At 45.8% G+C, this 20,799-nt stretch overlaps 1 protein-coding gene across 1 annotated transcript in view; it reads left to right on the top strand.

Annotated features, from left to right (window-relative positions):
* The window catches only part of TAF4B (TATA-box binding protein associated factor 4b), a 114,406-nt gene extending 96,338 nt beyond the window's left edge, over positions 1-18,068 (top strand). The window contains exon 15 of the mRNA XM_034762803.1: positions 16,218-18,068. Within this exon, the coding sequence (XP_034618694.1) occupies positions 16,218-16,385 (168 nt within the window). The 3' untranslated portion in view covers positions 16,386-18,068. The remainder of the gene's footprint in view (positions 1-16,217) is intronic.
* The last annotated feature ends 2,731 nt before the right edge of the window (positions 18,069-20,799 follow it).

Here is a 20,799-nt window from a genome sequence, read left to right on the forward strand (position 1 = left end):
GGCTAGATTGTGCAAGCTTTCTAATTTTTTTTAATGTAAAAGTGGCTAACTTTTGGCAGTGTTTCTCCTTTACTTTTAGATAATGAACTATTTAACCAATAGTTCAACCAACCTGTCTCTTTATGGCCTTCATCCCTGTAGTATCTGAGCCCCTAACAATCATTAATGGATTTTATCTTCTCAACAGCCTGTGAGCTTAGAGACGTGTTATCTGCATTTTACAGATAGGGATCTTAAACACAGTGTCCATTATAAATGACTTGCCTGTGGTCACATATGAAGTCTGTGACTGAACTGGGAATTGCACCCAGATTGAAATCCCAGTCCAGTGCCCTATCCTTACTATCTATATAGGATGTATTATGAACAGCAACTATATCAGATCTGTATTTGTGTAGCTCTTGTAACTTAACTATCTTATGTCTCTGCTGCTGCTTTTTTGGTGTACACAGTAGAATTACTGTGAACATATAGAAAAATCCTGAAGAATCTTTTGAAACTCACACATACATAAATAGCTAGGAATGCTTATTTTTAATAACATGGTGTTAACATTTTAAACAATCTTGGTATCAACTAGTTATTTTTAAAGCTGAGCCGGAATTCTGTGTGGAAAAGGTCACTGAAGCAAGTGAGCGTTGGATCAGGTCCTGAGTGGGTAGCTCTGAACACTGACTCTCTTGACAGTACTTTGGAGCACATATTCCAGAAGTCTGTAGTCTTATCATTTAAATTGGTTACACTTACTTTCACTTAATATCTTGGAAACTGAATCACTTAAAATGGAGATAATTACAGCACAAACCTTGGTATTCTTACTTCATAATCACCACCACTGTTGTGTCAAACTCTTCACTCGTGTCTTTTGAGGTACAATTCAAGTACTGAACTGTTGGCTCATACCAAATGCCAGAGAAAGCCCTGGGTTCACTGGAGTCTTTCAAACCAATAGTTCTGGAGAACAATCTGACAAGAGTAGTAGATGTGACTGATTTATAGTAAAAGTTTTGATTTGGAACCCTAATTTTTTTGGAATAATTTGTACTCCTCACTCTGTACCAAAATCATCCTGGCAGTAGTAATTGTATGCCTTCTGACTTATCACATGGTATCTTATGGTAAGTTCACTGGTACATAAAGGATTCTTATTCTTACAGAAAGAAGGCAAGGTGAAGGGTTGCCTACTTGATACCCTAAATATAAAACTTTCAGAAGGTGCCTGCAGCCAGATTCATGGAGGACGGGTGAGATTCAGGGGTGAAAGTAACTTACAGGACTTCCCGGTACTGCCGGAGTCCTGAGGGGGCGTGGCCTCAACCGGAAGAGGCGGGGAATCTCAGGATTTAAAGGCCCTGGGGCACCGGCTGTGGCTGGGAGCCCCAGGGCCTTTAAATCAACCCGGGGCTCCCAGCTGGGATTTAAAGGGCTCGGGGCTCCCGCGGTTGCGGGGAGCTCCAAGCCCTTTAAATCCCAGTCCCACCCCGGTCACCGGAGCTGCAGGCGAGATTTCAAGGGCTCTAAGCTCTCCGCAGCAGCAGGGAGCTCAGAGCCCTTTAAATCCTGGCCCCAGCCCTGCTGCCAGAGCTGGAGCTGTGGGTGGGATTTAAAGGGCTCGGGGAGCCCAGAGCCCTTTTAATCCCGGCCGCAGAAGCCGGTGCAGTCCGGCACAGCGTACTGGCTCTTGCCGGTACACTGGACCGTACCAGCTTACTTTGATCTCTGGCGAGATTCCAGAGGACTGGAAAAGGGCAAATATAGTGCTCAACTAGAAAAAGGAGAATAAGGACAACCCGGAGAATTACAGACCAGTCAGCTGAACTTCAGTACCTGGAAAGATAATGGAGCAAATAATCAAGCAATCAATTTGCAAACACCTAGATGATAAGTAACAGTCATCCTGGGTTTGTCAAGAATAATCATGTCAAAGCAACCTAATATCTTTCTTTGAGAGGGTATCTAGCCTTATGGATAGTGGGAGAAGTAGATGTATATCTTGATTTATTAAGCCTTTTGATATTGTCTTGCGTGACCTTCTCATAAACTAGGGAAATATAATCTAGATGGCACTACTATAAGGTGTGTGCATAACTGGTTGGAAAAACTTTCCCAGAGAGCAGTTATCAGTGGTTCACTATCAAACTGGAAGGGCATAATCAAGTGGGTTCCTGCAGGCATTGGTTCTGGGTCCTGTTCTGTTCAATATCTTCACAAATAATTTTAGATAATTTGCAGATGATACAGAGCTGGAAGGCGTTGCAAGCACTGTGGAGGATAGGATTAAAATTCAAAATGATCTGGACAAACTGGAGAAATGGTCTGAATGCAAATTAACTGTATTCTGCAATAGGTGTGCGTGCTCGCCACGTGCACCGGTGTCGAAAGTTTTTCCCCTAGCAGTACCCGTAGGGGAGCGCCCCCTGGATTGGCGCTTTCCTGGCACGGTATAAGGGGCGCTGTGTGCTCCCCCGACCCTCAGTTCCTTCGGAACTGCTCTGCTCCAGCTTTGCTGTAGCTTGTTCAGTGTGCAATACCTGTAGTTAGTTAATAGATTAGTTAGTTTTAATTTAGCTAGAGCGCTCGGGCCGGGACATGCCCGGGGCCCCAGGTTTTAAGTTGTGTGACACTTTTAGGCGACTTATGCCAGTTAGTGAGCTGCACGCGGACTGTTTATGCTGTTTGGTGGAAACCCATCTCAGCGATTGGTTCGAGATTTGAAAGTCGTTTAAGCCTCGGACCAAGAGAGAAAGGGACATTAGGCTCCGGGCTATTCTGATGGAGTCAACGCTGACCCCAGCTCCGGCGCACCGCTCCGAGTCATCACTGCGGTGTCTGTGCGCGGCGACCCTTTGGCGCCATTGACTAGTCGGCACCACTCCCCATCCACAGGGCAGGCCAAGAAGGCTGGGAAGAGGCCTTCTTCACCGCGGCACCAGAATGAACCCAGGACAGAGGCTAGACCCATGTTGGGCAGTCCTCGATCCCTACCAGCCTCTAGGCCTCCAACTCAAGTTGAGCAGAGTAGCACGGCCCATTCATAGCAGGCCTCCCCAGATGTCCAGATGCCCTCCGCACCGGAGTCCCTGCAGGTGGCCGGGATATCATGTCCATGCCAGTACCAGAAGCACCGTCAATGTCGGCCTCGCACTCCAGAGGCAAGCTGCCATTGGGATCTCCGCAATCGCCCCTGACTCTGTACTGGTCTCGGTCGAGGGAACATTCCCGACGCCGTTCGCTGCCCAACAACCGTTCAGGGCAAAGTCCATGTGGCTCGCCCTCAACTCCCACCAGGTTGTGTGGTTTGGTTCCGTCTGACCGAGACTCCCAGCACCACTCTGCCTCGAGGAGCGAACACCGACAGGACCAAGGCAGACGGCGCCGAAGGTCCTCGTCTCAGGGGGGGCTATCGCAGCTGGTCATGACACGAACATCGATGCCATTCCCGTTTGTCATCCCACTCCAGGACACTGCCACAGCACCACCTCCGCAGCCCTGGGCGTCTGTCACCGTCGTGTTGCCATCATGGGTCCGTCCACCGGAGCTGATCCTGGAGCAGGTGTTACTGACTGTACCGGTCCTCCATGTCGGGATCACGGTCCCATGGTTGGTATTGCTCCCGGCACTGCTGCTTCTCCCGGTCCAGGGACAGCGGCAGGTCATGTGTCAGCCCGGGCCTCCCTTCGTAGTCGTCCATCGCTGGTGCCACAGCCCCAGGGCCGGCCCAATGGTACCAGTGGACATTGTGGCCTCCAACGCAGCCCCGGTTGGGGCGCTCTTGGTGGTCGGAGCCTCAGAAGGACCATCGGCCTCCCTCTCTAGACCTCTGAGGAAGGAGTTTGTGGGACGTACATCCTCAGAACCTTGCCCAGATACTGACCAGGTGGTGGACCCTCTGGTGCCGGTGGACACACACAGTACTGCGCCGGCCTCCTCGCCCTCCCTGATGAGGCGATTACGGCCCCTCTTCCCTCCGTCCCACAGGAGGGCTTTAGGGCCCAGCAAGAACTCGTAAAAAGGGTGGCATAAAGCCTCCACCTCCAGGCAGAGGAGGTGGAGGAGCCCTCGCACCCCTGTTTAACGTACTGCCTTGTATCTCCACGAAGGGGTGGCGAAAATTTCAAATGCCCTGTGGCAAACCCCGGTCTCACTGGCCCCCATCTCTAAGAGAGTGGAATGCAAGTATTTTGTGCCCACCTAGGGACATGAATACTTGTACTCCCACCTTGCGCCCAACTCCCTTGTGGCTGAGTTGGTCAACCACGGGGAACAGCAGGGCGAACCAGCCCCTATCCTGAAAAATGTATTCATCCTCGAGCTTTCAGTTATGGGTGGTGAACCACCAGGCTCTCCTGGGCTGCTATGAGTTCAATCTGTGGGGCTCCCTGCCCAAGTTCGAGACTCCCTCCAGGAGCGCGACAGGAAGGAGTTCAAAGTGCTGGTGGAGGAGGGCACAGCGGCTGCCAGGGCAACCCTGCAGGCAGCTTTGGCTGCAGCAGACATGGCCTTGCGGTCCATGGCCTCCGCAGTGTCCATGAGAAGGGCGTCGTGGCTCCTGCTCTCTGGGCTGTCCACTGAGGCGCAGACCTCTCTGCGGGACCTCCCGTTTGATGGCAAAGCTCTGTTTGTGGAACAAACAGCTACAAAGCTGCATGGCCTGAAAGACTCCCGCACGACTTTCCAGACTCTGGGTCTCTCTGTTCCGGCTCCGGCTAAACCTAAGTTCAAGCTGCAGCAGACTCCCGCTCAGGCCACCTAGTCAGAATACGAGACTGCTTATAAGAAGTCGCGGGACTATAGGAGGCGCCAACAGAGACAGTCTTGGCTTGCCCCCCAGCCTGGGTCCTCCAAGGGCAAACAAGAGGGTAAAAGGTGGTTTTGACAGGACTCCCGGGGGCGCGCAGCCAGTTCTCATCAGGGATCCTTCTTCAATAAAGCTTCCCTTCTCCAATCAGTTGTGTGCTTTCCTCCTGGAGTGGTCGCCGTTGACCTCGGACCGAACACCATCTCCCAGGGCTACACCCTCCAGTTTACTTCCTCCCCACTGTCCACCCCATCCCTCCTGGGGAACCCCTTGCACGAGGCTGTGCTTGAGCAGGAGGTGGGGCAGCTCCTGGGCCTAGAAGCGGTGGAAGCAGTGCCGGGGAAGTTCAAAGGCAAGGGGTACTACTCCCACTATTTCCTTATCCTGGAGGCCAAAGGAGGGCTCAGGCCCATCTTGGACCTGCAAGGCCTGAACCAGTATATGGTGAAGCTCAAATTCCGCATGATCTCCCTGGCCTCCATCATCCCCTCCCTGGATCCCGGGGACTGGTACGTCACCCTCAATCTGCAGGACACGTACTTCCACATTCATATATTCAAGGGGCACAGATGCTTCCTCCATTTCACGGTGGGGCAGGAACACTACCAATTTACTGTCCTCCTGTTTGGCCTGTCCACTGCCCCCAGGGTATTTTACAGAATGAATGTTGGTGGTAGCCACCCACCTCAGGCGCCAGGGGGTCCAGATCTTCCCCTATCTGGACCACTGTTCAAGGGCAGCTCCCGGTCACAGGTGCGGGATCACGTGGCCGCCCTCCTGTCCACGTGCACCACTTTGGGCCTGTTGGCAAACAACACCAAGTCCATGTTAATCCCGGTACAACACATAGAGTTTATCGGGGCAGTCCTGGATGCCTCGTCGGCCAGAGCCTCCCTCCCACTGGACAGTTTTGAGACCCTGAAGGGGCTCATTGACATGGTCACCAGGTTTCCGGTGACAACAGCCAGAGCGTGCCCCCTATCCTCAGTTCCTTCTTGCCAGACAATTCCAGCAGAGGGGAAGGAGGGCGGGATGTGGAATAGACATGATCAACACATCTCAAAGAACACCAGTTTCGGAAAAGGTAACTGTCTTTTATTCCACTTAAGAAGGACTAATCAATGGAACACATACACAATGGGAAACGACTGTGTAGGAAGGAGTACTGCAGAAAGGTTTATGGGGGTTATAGTGGATCACAAGCTAAATGTGTCACCAGTGTCACAATGTTCCCAAAAAAAGCAAAAATATTTCTGGGATGTATCAAAAGGAGTGTGGTCAGCAAGACACAAGAAATAATTCTTCCACTCTACTCCGTGCTGGTAAGGCCTCAGTTTGAGTATTGTGTCTAGTTCTGAGTGCCATATTTCAGGAAAGATGTGGACAAATTGGAGGAAGTCGAGAGGAGCAACAAAAATTAAGTCTAGAAAACATGACTTATGAGGAAAGATTGAAAAAATTGGGTTTGTTTAGTCTGGGAAACACAAGACTGAGGGGAGAACATACCTTTTCAAGTACATAAAAGGTTGTTACAAGGAAGAGGGTGAAAAATTTTACTCAGCCTATGAGGATAGGACAAGAAGCAATGGGCTTAAAATTGCAGCAAAGGAGATTTAAGTTAGATGTTAAGACAAATTCCTAACTGTCAGGGTAGTTAAAGACTTGAACAAATTGCCTAGGGAAGTTGTGGAATCTCCGTCACTGAAGGTTTTTAAGAACAGGTTAGACAAACACCTTTCAGGAATGGGCTAGTTATTACTTAGACCTGTCTTGAATGCAGGGGACTGGACTAGATGACCCATTGAGGTCCCTTCCAGTCCTACAATTCTCTGACTATAGTCATAAAGATTAAGCAGGTCACTGACTGTGTTGTTTCCTTCTATCTGGATACAGGCAGTGCTGCTCCAGTTTTCATTTCAGATAAATTCCATAAAGAGCCATAATTCTTTAACAAACTATTACATACAGGATATGGTAGTAGAAGTAATGTGGTAATTCTTGAATTATAACTGCCTTGTGGAGACTAATGCACTCTCTTGGATCTGCTAGCTTATGTCTATCTTCCTCTGGTTTTGATACCTCATGATATAATTGTTTCCAACATCTGGATATGGCCACACATCTATCCATTGCCTACCCCAGTAGGTATTTTGATGGGCTCTCTCTCCCACTCACGCAATTTTCAGATTAGCAATTGGAGAGTTCCTGTAAGGTGACATCAAAGCTGCCCTAAGGTAGTAGCTTGAGGATTTCCAGATTCTTGTGAAATCCTCAAAAGCTATGAGGCAGGACAGCCCTGTGCCCCTTTCCCCCTCTGCCACCCCAGGGTAGAGAACATCAGGGGGCCAGCTATGGGAAAAGCCAGAACATGTCTGTGTTAGCAAGTTCTCCATAGTTGCAGTCCACAAGCTATTGCTTTGAGTGTTAATTCCACCACAGGTGTGGAGGCGAGAGAGTGGTTTGGGGCTTTGAAAACGCTGCTCTGGCCCATCTGGGGCTCAGGCCCTCTGTGTAGGGAACTGGGTATCCTCTACCCCCAATGGATCTGCTGCTGCCTACAGCAGGGATCTTCCTTTGTTAGGCTCTATCTTCAATTTAGAGGAGTGAGTGAGTTTGTTTTGCTTGCTTTTTTGTTTTTGTTTTGTTCTGAATTCATTTAATGGGTTTTCTTAACTTTATTCCACTAACTGATTTCAAAGCCTACTTCATCTGTTCAAACTGCCTGGTGTTGCTTCATTCTGTCTCAAACCTCTCTTCACTTGAGATTACACATATGACTAGATAACTCTCTTCATTTGTGCTTTGCATTGGTAAAAATGCAAATACTTTGAGTGGGAAGGAAGGGCAGTTATTCAGCGGGCCTTGCTTGTGACTCTCATTCACTTTAAGCATCCCACCTTTTTACTATGTTGGAGAGAGAAATTGTCAATAGATTTAGCTGAAATCGTAATTGTTGAAAAAGTTGTCCATATGCAGTGGGTACATGTCGCTTTTATATTTTGTATGAAATCACATTTGCATTGATTAAAAGCTCTTTTGAAGGGAAAGAAGCCTGTATTTCCCACAGTCCGTCCAGGGGAATTTGGTCCCCTCTGGATACTGCTGAGCCATTTTTGATTCACATTGATACAGTTCTTCCAATAACGTGTCTTCTAAAACATTTTCTCAGAAAAGAGAGAGGCTTGGTTCTCTGGTTAGAGCACTGGCCTGGGAGTCAGAAATCTTTGGTTCTGTTCCTGGTTCTGCCACTGATCTGCTTTGACTTTGGGCAGTCACTTCACTTGTCTATCCCTCTGCTTCCTCACCCCCCTTGTTGTTGTCATAGGCCTTACCTCGAAGAGCTTAGTCTTTCACTGTGTGTGTGTGGAGCCTAGCATAATGGCACCCTGATCTTAGTTAGGAGATCTGTTACTGTAACACAGATGATAGGCAGGAATTCCCTATAGAAGGGATTTATATCCTCTTTTTAAATTGTTCTGTTTGTATCTTAGCATGGCATACATACCGTTTCTAGAGTGAATGGAGGGAGTATGAGAAGGAAGAGGACACATTCCTTCCTGTTTGAAAACTAACACTAATGCAGACTCCAAGACAGAGTTCAGGCTAGTGCCTGCAGGACTGATATGCCTTACTTGTTTGCAGGTAAGTTCTGCAAAGCAGAGGTGGGAGCTGGTGTGCAGGCATCTAGGGTTGGGAGGGGAAAGACCAGGAAGGAGGCTCGGTCAGTAACTGTCACTCAAGGTCCAATAGGGCTCGCACCAATCCCGACAAGAGGCATTTTAATCTTCTCACTCTCAGAGCAGCAGTAGAGGACTCTTCTGGCAGTTACACTGCAGAGAGCACTTTCCTCCAGATATGGCCCTAAGTGTCAAAAATCCAAGTCTTCTTGACTCCCGGTCTTTGGCATTAGCAGTGAATTGTGCCAGTTTTCTTTTGTTCTTGACAGATGCAGACATCTGCTGCAATTAGCTATTCTCGGTGCACAATGTGAGCACAAACTTGTAAGTGCAGATACCGGTTTGTATTTTTGGTACCTCAGAAAGATGTTTTGCTTTAAAAGCAATACCCTTAGAGGTAAAAAGTGTCAGTACAAACACTTCCATTTTTTCCCCACTTGCTCCCTGGTTTAAAACAAAATATGAAAGGACAAAAAATTGCTGCGGGTGGGGAAGGGCAAACCAAGAGGGAATTGGAATGATGCATATCTGAGGTTTTGCTAGTATGTGCTCTGCAGTTAACATGTACTTTAAAGGAGGTTTCTATGTGCTGTAGCCTCAAAGCAACGCAGCATTCAGTGTTAGGTGTCATTCCAACCAGATTCATTCCTTTTGCAGCACCAACAGTTACCTCTTCAGATATGTGAGTGGCCTGACCCAGATTGCCTGTTAAAGCACAGAAACAGACTAAATATGACTTGAGCCCATGTTTGTATAGGGAATTAATCAATTAAGACCCAAAATCTCATAGTTTAAATCCTGTTGATTGCCAAAGTGCCTAAATCCCATTTGAAAATGATATTTAGGCTCCTAAATCGGTTAGGCATCGCAATGCTGAGTGCAGCAATGCCTAATTACCTTTTTAAAAATCTGGACTTAGATCTGTTTCTTTTCAAATAAACATGTAGTGGCCTGAACTTTCCAGGAAGTGATTTTGGAGAACCTAGTGGCTGTTGCTTTGGGTATGTTCAGCAGCCCGTTGAAAGGCCATCAGAATTTTGTACTCAAATAGCTTATCGATAAAGATTTGTATAATAGATGACAGCTGTCTTATGAAGTTGGAAGTGTGAATTTACTGGCTTAATAGACTACAGTCTATTATGAGCTTGTTTTGTTTTTGTCTGATTACATTCTTTCGTAATGCAATTTCCAAGTTGCAGGGTGCACTAGATATGATTTCCAAGAACTCCAGACTTTAAGACTAAACTAAATCTATAACGCTCTTCAAAAAGATAAAAACAAAACTCCTTGAACCCGGACGGGTTGGCTCTCCTGCTTCCTTATAACAGCTTGCAATATTGATAGCTCCCAAACAGAGGCTGGGGGTTTGAGATGGGTGCCCCGTTTTTCCAAGGGGATGAATAAGATTGAGAGGATGTGTGTGTTTATTTTTTAAAGGTAAGTCTTCACATCTAGAGAGAATGTTTTCACCTCCATGAAGTGCTTTGAATTATAAAGGACATTGCTGTTGGGTTACTGAAAATCCCCCAGGGTTTGTTTCATTTATAACATTGCCTTGAGCCTTCTGCTGCATCCTGTTGGATTGACCTGGTTTTCAACTCTGTGCTGGCAGCTGCACTGCAGAGCGATCTTTCTCCTGGCTCCTTCAGGGTTGTCATATGACAAACTTGAACTGTGACCCTTTTGTGTCTTACCAGGCCAGCAGTGCCCTCTTTATGCTACGTGGCCAGCAGTCTTCCCCCCACGCACATTTGTTCCAAGCCATTTAACAAACTGAAAGTTTCAAATTCTGGCATTTCATAGTTTTTAATAGTAATGACTGTAAAACAAATGAAACGATGCTCAATTCTGTGCATGTTGCTAGTAAGAAATACTGCTTAATTTTCTGCAAATCATTGTCTAATATCTAGTGAAAGTGCCTTTGAATGTATCTTCGCTTAGAAATTTAAATGCTCTTTAATGTAAAGTCATCCTTAGATATTTATGCCATAAAAGAGAATGTCTACACTACAAGAGTAGTTCGATTTTACTTAAATCGAATTTGTGGAACAGATATTACAAAGTCGAACATGTGTATCCACATGAAGGACAGTAATTCAACTTTGTGAGTCCACACTAACGGGGCAAGCGTCGACATTGGAAGCGGTCGAGCCCCCAATGCCTGCTGGGGCAAAAAATGTGTCGAGGGTGGTTTTGGGTAACTGTAGTCATCCAACAGTCACTCCCGCCATCTCTCCCTGAAAGCGCCGGCGGGAAATCAGTCCGTGCACTTTTCTGGTGAGTGACAGCGCGGACACCACAGCACTGCGAGCATGGAGCCTGCTGCAACCATCGCTGCAGTTATGGCCGTTGTCAACACCTCGCACCTTATCATCCACCTTTTCCAGAGGCAGATGCTGAGAAATCTGGCGAGGAGGCTACGGCAGCGCGGTGAGGACATTAAGTCTGAGAGGGGCACAGACCTCTCACAAAGCACGGGACCCCGCGCCGTGAACATCATCATCATGGTGGCAATGGGTCATGTTGATGCTGTGGAACGGCGATTCTGGGTCCAGGAAACAAGCACGGACTGGTGGGACCGCATAGTGCTGCAGGTCTGGGATGAATCACAGTGGCTGCGAAACTTTCGCATGCGGAAGGGAGCTTTCCTGGAACTTTGAGTTGCTGTCCCCTGCCCTGAAGCGCAAGGACACTCGGATGCCCTGACTGTCCAGAAGCGAGTGGCCATAGCCCTCTGGAAGCTTGCAACGCCAGACAGCTACCGGTCAGTCGCGAACCACTTTGGCGTGGGCAAATCTACCGTGGGGGTTGCTGTGATGCAAGTAGCCAATGCAGTCGTTGAGCTACTGCTGTCAAAGGTAGTGACCCTTGGAAACGTGCAGGTCATCATAGATGGCTTCGCCACGATGGGATTCTCAAACTGCGGTGGGGCTATAGATGGAACTCACATCCCTATCCTGGGACCAGACCACCAGTCCAGCCAGTACATTAACCGAAAGGGCTACTTTTCAATGGTGCTGCAAGTACTGGTGGACCATAGGGGGCGTTTTACAAACATCGTCGGATGGCCGGGCAAGGTTCATGACGCTCGTGTTTTCAGGAACTCTGGTCTGTTTAGACGGCTGCAAGAAGGTATTTACTTCCCGGACCACAAAATAACTGTTGAGGGTGTGGAGATGCCTATAGTGATCCTCGGGGACCCAGCCTACCCGCTAATGCCCTGGCTCATGAAGCCCTATACAGGCGCCCTGGACACTGAAAAAGAACTCTTCAACTACCGGCTGAGCAAGTGCAGAATGGTGGTGGAGTGTGCTTTTGGACGTCTCAAGGAGAGATGGAGAAGCTTACTGACTCGCTCTGATCTCAGCGAAACCAATATCCCTATTGTTATTGCAGCTTGCTGTGTGCTCCACAATCTCTGAGAGAGCAAGGGGGAGACCTTTATGGCAGGGTGGGAGGTTGAGGCAAATAGCCTGGCTGCTGATTATGCCCAGCTAGACAGCCATGCGATTAGAAGAGCATAGCTGTACCCTGGTAAAGGTGATTGTCCTCTCCAATTACCAACCCCCTTCCTCCTCCCCCCCTTCAAACACACTCTCCTCTAAAAGAACATGACGGAAACAGTAATGAACAGAAACGTATTCTTTATTGGCAACTACATAGTTAGGGGATGACACTGGGACAGGGGCTTGGGAGAGGTGCTTTTGGAGTGAAGGAAAGGACTTATCAAAACTTTGGGAATGAGAGCCGTCTGGTACTTGAGCAGTCTGCAGGGGTGCAGTGACAGTTTTCACGGCCCCTGCCGCCCCTTCTTCTTGGGACTTTGGGTGAGGGGGATATGGGACTTTGTGGCGGGGGAGGGCGGTTAGAGAGAGAGACTGCAGTGGGGCTCTGTCCTCCTGCCTCCGGTCCTGCAGAACATCCACAAGGCGTGTCTGTTTGCTCCCTCATTAGTCCAAGCAGTATTTGAGTCGCCTGCTGGTCTTCCTGCCGCCACTTCTCCTCCCGTTCGCTGTGTGATCGCTGGTATTGCAACATGTTCTCCCTCCACTGGGTCTGCTGGGCCGCCTCGGCTCGGGAGCAGCCCATAAGTTCTAAGAACATGTCGTCCTGTGTCCTTTTCTTTCTGCGACAGCCTCTGGGAGGGGGATGCCGGGGTAGGTTGGGAGACAGTCGCAGCTGTGAGATGGGGGAAAAGGGAGTGAATTCCTCACAAAGATACATTTTTGTGAACAATGAACATAGTCTTTCTCTGTGAACAAGACCATGCACAGCACCTATCACATGCGCACTCAGGACAAGATCGAATTTTCGGCCTTCGCATTCAGTGCCTGGGGTCTTGCAGTGGAGATCAGACAAGCGGGGCAGGACAGCGGAATTCGGGTAGCAGGCTGACATTGGCTGCTTAAAACTTAAATTATAGAAGTGCCCTCCTTTCACGTTCAAAGCAATGCTCCTAGCGTTGGCCAGTTCCTGCTGCTGGCAATCCGGCAAGCATGAACTCTGCCCCTGTCGCACCCCCTCGAGGCTGTCCCCGGGAAAGATCCCTGTATGCTGCCCCTCTCCCGTCTCCACCGTGTGGCTGTAAACCGCCGGTTACAGTTATGTAAAGGAGCAGGCAAGCAGTCCCAATACTAACATTCCCTTAATTCAAAGCAGGTCACCATGAACGACATCACTCTGCTGAGGATTTCTGAAACCGAGAAAGACTTCAAGCTGCGTGAAAGCCAGCAAAATCCAGGGCCGTATGCCGCCATGCTCTGCAAGGCAATGATCCCAGAGTACTTGATGATAGCCTGGCGCGGAAAAGTTTCCTACCACGGAGGACACAATAAGGCCGCTCTCCCCAGGAACCACATGCAAAGGCTTTCCAATTACCTCCAGGACAGCTTCGTGGAGATGTCCCATGAGAATTTCAGCTCTATCCCCGGACATATAGACCTTATTTTCCAGTAGTTGCACTGCCAAGGACTAAAACGTTAAGCGCCTAGGGCAAAGTAAGAAAAACCCATTGTTAATGTTCCTGTTCCATTCAAAATAAATGTTTACATGTTTAACACACTTCCGACTGATCCTTCCCCTGAATCAGGGTCCGGGTTAATGCGTGGGGAGGGTTGGTAGAGGATCTCTGTGAGGATGATGAAGAGATCCTGGCTGTTGGGGAAATCAGCGTTGTAAGCGCTGTTGACTGCCTCGTCCTCCTCGTCTCCTTCCTCATCTTCCCTGTCCGCAAACATCTCCGAGGAAGTGGCTGTCGACAATATCCCATCCACAGTCAGTGGTGGGGTACTGGTGGCGGCCGCACCTAGAATGGAATGCAGTGCCTCGTAGAAACGGCATGTCTGGGGCTGGGATCCGGAGCGTCCATTTGACTCTTTGGTCTTCTGGTATCCTTGTCTCGGATCCTTGATTTTCACGCGGCACTGCGTTGCATCCCGGCTGTATCCTCTCTCTGTCATGGCTTTTGAGATCTTCTCGTAGATCTTCGCATTCCGTTTCTTGGAGCGCAGTGCCGAAAGCACGGACTCATCGCCCCACACAGCGATCAGATCCAAGACTTCACGATCAGTCCATGCTGGGGCCCTCTTTCTATTCTGAGATTGTGTGGTCACCTCTGCTGGAGAGCTCTGCATCATTGCCAGTGCTGCTGAGTTCGCCACGATGTCCAAACAGGAAATGAGATTCAAACTGGCCAGACAAGAAAAGGAATTCAAATTTTCCCAGGGCTTTTCCTGTGTGGCTGGTCAGAGCATCTGAGCTCGGACTGCTGTCCAGAGCGTTAACAGAGTGGTGCACTGTGGGATAGCTCCCGGAGCTATTAGCGTTGAATTCCATCCACATCTACCCTAATTGGACATGGCCATGTCTAATTTAGCGCTACTCCCCTCGTCGGGGAGGAGTACAGAAATCAAATTTAAGAGACCTCTGTTGAACTAAACGCTTCATTGTGTGGACAGATGCAGGGTTAATTCGATTTAACGCTGCTAAATTCGACATAACCTCCTAGTGTAGACCAGGCCTAATTCATTGCTGTGGACTGTCCTTTACTGGCTTTTGTTTCTAATACGTGTTTTTAATCAGTTTTTTTTTTTAAGCCAAGGTGATAAAGCCCCATTTTGCTGAAGTTTCACAGAGACTGTTAGGATAAGAATTGACAATAGTTAAGATTGCATCCATGTAACACCACCTCCAAGTGGAATTGATGCTGGTGGGTATCGCCTGGTTGAAGTTAGTCTGAGCACTTGTATTTGTACAAATTGCATTCATTACCAAGAAGCCTGCAGTAGTGATAAGAGACTGGCTGTATAGTATAGATTGGCTCCAAGATAAGTAGCCAGTCAATTGTGCAGCTCATAGTAATCTTCCTTTTTTTCTATTAATTAATCGCTGTTCATTTCAAAATGGAGGGTGGCTGCATACATATGCTCCTGCTAACATCTTAAATGTATGACACCTAATCATCATTTCCCCTCTAATGGGATTTTCATATCCAGATAAGCCTGCTGATTGGGAGATGGATAGACTGCATGTTCAAGGAATGCCTTCCCAGCATTTATATACTCTGGCTGTGTGTGTTTTTTGCCTTGAACGATAAGATCTCCTGGATTATTTTTAGACAAATGACTGTACATGAATGGTTAGACTGTCCCAGTTCCTCTTTGCCGTGTTTACCATGTGTTAAAACTTGAGTCCATTTTCAGACATAGCTGTCTTTGTGAGGAGACCAACATCTGAAGCATAAGAGTGGTTGTGGGTAGGAATGAGGACTTAACCTATGTTTTTACCCCAAATAGTGTGTTCCTATGGTATTCTCTGCCATATATACCCATTCTTTTGTGTACAGCAGTTTGGAAATTTTCTGACAAAACAGAAAATGTTGGCTCAGTGAACCCAAAATGTTTTACAAATATGGTTCAGGTTTGATGGAATTTTGTTGAATCACAGACAAGGTTCTTTCTGACAGAACTCTGGCTGGCAGGAATGCTAAGAAGTCTGGACTTCCATGGTCTTTGGCAGTCCAGCCATGCTGATAGGTCGGAGGATCCTGAAGCTTCAGGGGACCTTGTGTTTCCAGTTTCTCTGCATTGGAAACCAGCTGCTATTCAGTGGTGATCAACAGTGAAACTGACAAATGTCTTAATTTCACTCCTGTTGTCAGGGAATTGTGTGGGGAGGGGGGGGGGGAGAAGAGAGGGGGTTGTTGTTTTTTGGAAACACCATGTTTCAGCCTGTCCAAAAAAAATAATGGAATCTTTGGTTTATAGCAGATGTTAAACTTAGTTTTGGTCCTGATTAGACCAAAACCAAATTTTAAAATGTCAGTTTCTCGCAAACCAAAAATTCAGAGTTTTCCTGACCTCTGCTATTGTGAATTAGGTGGCTTTCAGTGTGGTTTTTGTCTGTACAAGCATTCACTGATCTGTATCTGTAGTGAAAATGCTATTAATCGTAGTGGTTTAGTGTGATATATTTTCTTACAATTGTTGAAATAACCAATTAAAATGGCAGACAGTAATTAAATTGCAAAAGATAAATTAAGTCATAGGTTATGTAGAAATGGGATTTATGGATTGCAGGTTTCTCTTACAAAAACATACATAAAACTGAACATCAACATGCTAGATTTTGTCTGCCTTTACAAGACTTCAGTAGTCTAGCCCATTCAGAATAAAGTGACATGAATTTTGAAAAATAATTCATTTTAACTTTCTCTCTTTTCTCTTCTCCCCACCCCTGTTTAGGGCTTGAATGGCAGTGCAGTTGCTTCTGGATCATCTGGTTTTAGTCTTACAAAACAGTTGTTTCGTCCAAGAATAACACGTGTCTGTCTCAGGGACTTGATATTCTGCATGGAACAAGAGAGGGAGATGAAGCGTTCTCTAGCCTTGTACCGTGCTCTTCTGAAGTGATGATTCAAATCTTGCATTTCATTTCTTGCTGTCTACTGCCAAAGAAAACACTGAAGCATTGTTGCACTGTCCTGAAATTCCAATTTGTGGGGAATAATCCGTTATAAGGATAACTTTTGTTTACAGATACACATTTGTATTAAATACCTAATTTAGCACGTAGAGGTTTTTTTAAAAATAAATCACATTCGGGTTAAACCAGTCTGTAAACCAGTGAAGACACCGAGCACACAAGTACTCAACCCACCTGCATGCATTTAACTCTTGCAGACTAAAGACTTAAGATGTGTACCAAGTTATCTGTCACATGCTTCAGTACTCCAAAGTCTACAACATCTGTTGTGTGTGTAAAGCCTTCCTCTAATCCAACCTTATTTAGGAAAACAAATTTCAAGGCACTACATAGCCTGATGAATGTATCTAATCATGAGCCAGCAATCAATCAACATGCTACTGTATCACCTATCTGACTCAGCATTTCTTTACATTTCCTAGTTTTGGAATTAGTTGCTGTAACGATTTCTAAGAGCCAGTTTACAAGGAACAAGGGAGCAAGCAAAGGGATGTGAAGTAAGCTCACTTTTCCTTATTGCCTCCAAAGGAAGACTCAACCAAGAGGAATGTATAAATGCAAAAGCTCCTGTCATGAGGTTCACATCTTATGGTTTGGATAGCGTGAGCTTCAGTGTTGAGGAAACCTGGAGCTAGCTAGTGAAAGACCAGAATAAGAAAAGGAGCCTAAAAAGGAATGGGAAACTAGATTTGGTATATTTTCCTTTGCTAGTCATCTAAACTAGCAGTAAGTTCAACTAAACCTTGAACAAAAAATTGAACAGTCAAAAGCAGCCTGCTTTGGCTTTCTGCAGAAAAGGCTATTTAAAATGTTAAACATTCTAAGACTATACAGTCAGTCCTTTTTTTAAGAGGGAGAGTAGCATTTGCAAGGTGCAAAGCTTTCATTGCTTTATTGAGAATGTAAACTTAACTGATGTGACGCAGGTGCTACAGCAAAGATGTGCAGAATATATTAATTAGTGATCGGGGATTGTCTCAAAACTGTAAACTAAATGGTTTAGCCAGTTGCGTAATTCCCACTCAGTGAAGGTGACTCCAGTTTCTTAATACCGTTGGAATAGTTTTTCTGCATTTGACGATCCAGTGAAAGCTGCCTTGTTGGAGAAGGGAAAATCCCTTCCTCCTACTGCATCGCATACCCTATGACATAGCACTGTATAGCATGGCTCTCTGACACAACTAATAGGGAAGGCAGGAGCTGTGTATTGAATGCCTTCCTGCTGAAATTTAAGGAAAAGGCTTCTTACAGTTATTTGGCATGCTAAAGTGAAAAAAAATGAAATGTAACCATATCCTCGATCGCTAGGACCACTGCAGACCTTTACCAAATACAATACGTTTCAAATCAGTCATGTTTTTGTGTTGGGACAAGAGTGAACAAAGCTAGTAAATTGCAGTAAATTATTTGTGTACATATAGCATATATGTAAAAAGCAGTACTTTGACAATGAAGCTGTAGTTTGCAAGATATTGATGGCATCAGGCAAAATTGTTTTGTATAATTAAATGCTTAGCTTTACTTTTTATGTAAAGTGCAGCATTTTTCCATATTTGTGTACTGTATCTTATTGACCAGATGTTTAAAATTATTTTAAATACTGCATTAAAGCAATTATTTTATTAAAAATAATAGTGGGTAACTTTATTCCATCTCACGCTAGGAAATACGCAATCTTCAATGTTTTTGAAAATTGATGCTTCAGAAATGAATGAAAAGAGATGCAGTTATCTCTTAGTCATGGTAATCAGCACCAGAGTTATATGTACAGGAAGCTGTGGTTTGCTTTATTTTAAATATTTTATTGGTTAAACACATGCCCATTGAAGTCTGTATTTATACAAAAATTAGGAACAAAATCAGCAAGGAACTCCTTAATAGAAATAGTCTCAAAAATTACAATTGAAATTTAAAATATTTGTTGACCTCCAGAATATAAAGCCATAGCTGTGCTAGATTAATATATTTTTTTTAATCTGAACAGGCTTTAATTTTTTATTCTTGGTGTCTGTGTAATATTTCCTTCATAAAGTAGAGAAACATGGAAGTTTAAAGTCCTGATATAAAACCCATTGGAGCCAATGGGTCTCTCTCCATTGTCTTCAGTAGGTTTTGGATCAGGCCTTAAATGATTTAAATATATGCATTTTGGTCAGGGAGCTCAACACCTTTACCATGGCCTATATCAATAACCTTTTCTTGGATTTTTTTTTTTTAAGACTTCCTTTTATGTCTAGTTGGCAGCCGGTTTCAAGTGGAGTGCCCCAAGGGTCGGTCCCGGGGCCGATTTTGTTTAATATCTTTATTAATGATCTGGAGGATGGTGTGGACTGCACTCTCACAAGTTTGCAGATGACACTAAACTGGGAGGTGTGGTAGATACACTGGAGGGTAGGGATCGGATACAGAGGGACCTAGACAAATTAGAGAATTGGGCCAAAAAAAACCTGATGAGGTTCAACAAGGACAAGTGCAGAGTCCTGCACTTAGGACGGAAGAATCCTATGCACTGCTACAGACTAGGGACCGAATGGCTAGGTAGCAGTTCTGCAGAAAAGGACGTAGGGGGTCACAGTGGACGAGAAGCTGGATATGAGTCAACAGTGTGCTCTTGTTGCCAAGAAGGCTAACTGCATTTTGGGCTGTGTAATTAGGGGCATTGCCAGCAGATCAAGGAACTTGATTGTTCCCCTTTATTCGACATTCGTGAGGCCTCATCTGGAGTACTGTGTCCAGTTTTGGGCCCCACACTACAAGAAGGATGTGGAAAAATTGGAAAGAGTCCAGCAGAGAGCAACAAAAATGATTAGGGGGCTGGAGCACATGACTTATGAGGAGAGGCTGAGGGAACTGAGATTGTTTAGTCTCCAGGAGAGAGGAATGAGGGGGGATTTGATAGCTGCTTTCAACTACCTGAAGGGGGGTTCCAAAGAGGATGGAGCTCGGCTGTTCTCAGTGGTGGCAGATGACAGAACGAGGAGCAATGGTCTCAAGTTGCAGTGGGGGAGGTCTAGGTTGGATATTAGGAAACACTATTTCACTAGGAGGGTGGTGAAGCGCTGGAATGCGTTACCTAGGGAGGTGGTGGAATCTCCTTCCTTGGAGGTTTTTAAGGCCTGGCTTGACAAAGCCCTGGCTGGGATGATTTAGTTGGGAATTGGTCCTGCTTTGAGCAGGGGGTTGGACTAGATGACCTCCTGAGGTCCCTTCCAACCCTGATATTCTATGATTCTATACCTGAAAGAGATGCAACTCAGGATAAATATCTCTAATCTTTCGCAGTTTATTATTACTAACTTAATGCTGGAGTTAATATATACTTTGGAGTTAATGGTCTAAAATATCTTTAAGTGAATTACATGTCCATATAATGGACCCCTTAAACATTGTCCAGGTCATGGTATGATTGCAACATTTAGAGAGTACAGTGCCATTCATTTCTAGTACTTAGATTCGTCACCTACCCAGATGTACAATACAAACAGTTCACCTACCTCTCTAAACAGTTACAGTTCCTGCACATTGACTTACACAATAGTTAAATCTGTTTGGAGTGAATCTGACACATCATCTGTTTCTCAGTAACTGAAAGCCAATTCATATTGGTTTACTTCCAAAATCTGTCAGTTATGTTTTGAGTTGTTTGGTGTGACAGCCTTAATAATTAAAGTTGTTTGTATAGGTTCCTTACTTGTATTCCCACAAATTGGAAAGGGCTGTGTATTTTATAAAAGGTGTGTGTGTGTGTGTGTGTGTGTGTGTGTGTGTGTGTGTGTGTGTGAGAGATGGCTCAGACCTGAATAATATGGAGTGAGTACCTTTCTAGAAGAAATATAATTTCTGGTGCAATTACTGAATTATAGCGATTCCCAAGTGTGGAAACTAATAATCTTTCCAATAAGAATAGGGAGAAGATAGAGAAAGGTGAGGAATTTCCATAGAGCTGTGTGAGATTGTGTTTTAATACATTAAATCCTTTGACACCTTGTGAATAGCGATTGGGTGGGGAGGGGGTAACTTAAAAAGCAGTTGAGCTGAGTTGTTACTGCTACAGAGTGTGCTGAATTGTGCAGGGAAGAGAGATTCTTTTGAAAAAGCATGATCATTTTGGAATTGTCAAGAAGGATGGTAGTAAAAGTAAAGGCATAATTCTAAGGAAGGAAAATAGTTCACTAGAACTGCTCTTTGCTCAAATCACTTTGATTTTATTGAAGTACACCTCTACCCCCATAGTTCCCTGTCCTCGGGAGCCAAAAAATCTTACTGCGTTATAGGTGAAACCGTGTTATATCGAACTTGCTTTGATCCGCCGGAGTGTGCAGCCCCGCCCCCCCCCCCCCG

This window comes from Trachemys scripta, chromosome 2 (genome assembly GCF_013100865.1).
Source record: "Trachemys scripta elegans isolate TJP31775 chromosome 2, CAS_Tse_1.0, whole genome shotgun sequence".
Taxonomy (NCBI): domain Eukaryota; kingdom Metazoa; phylum Chordata; order Testudines; family Emydidae; genus Trachemys; species Trachemys scripta.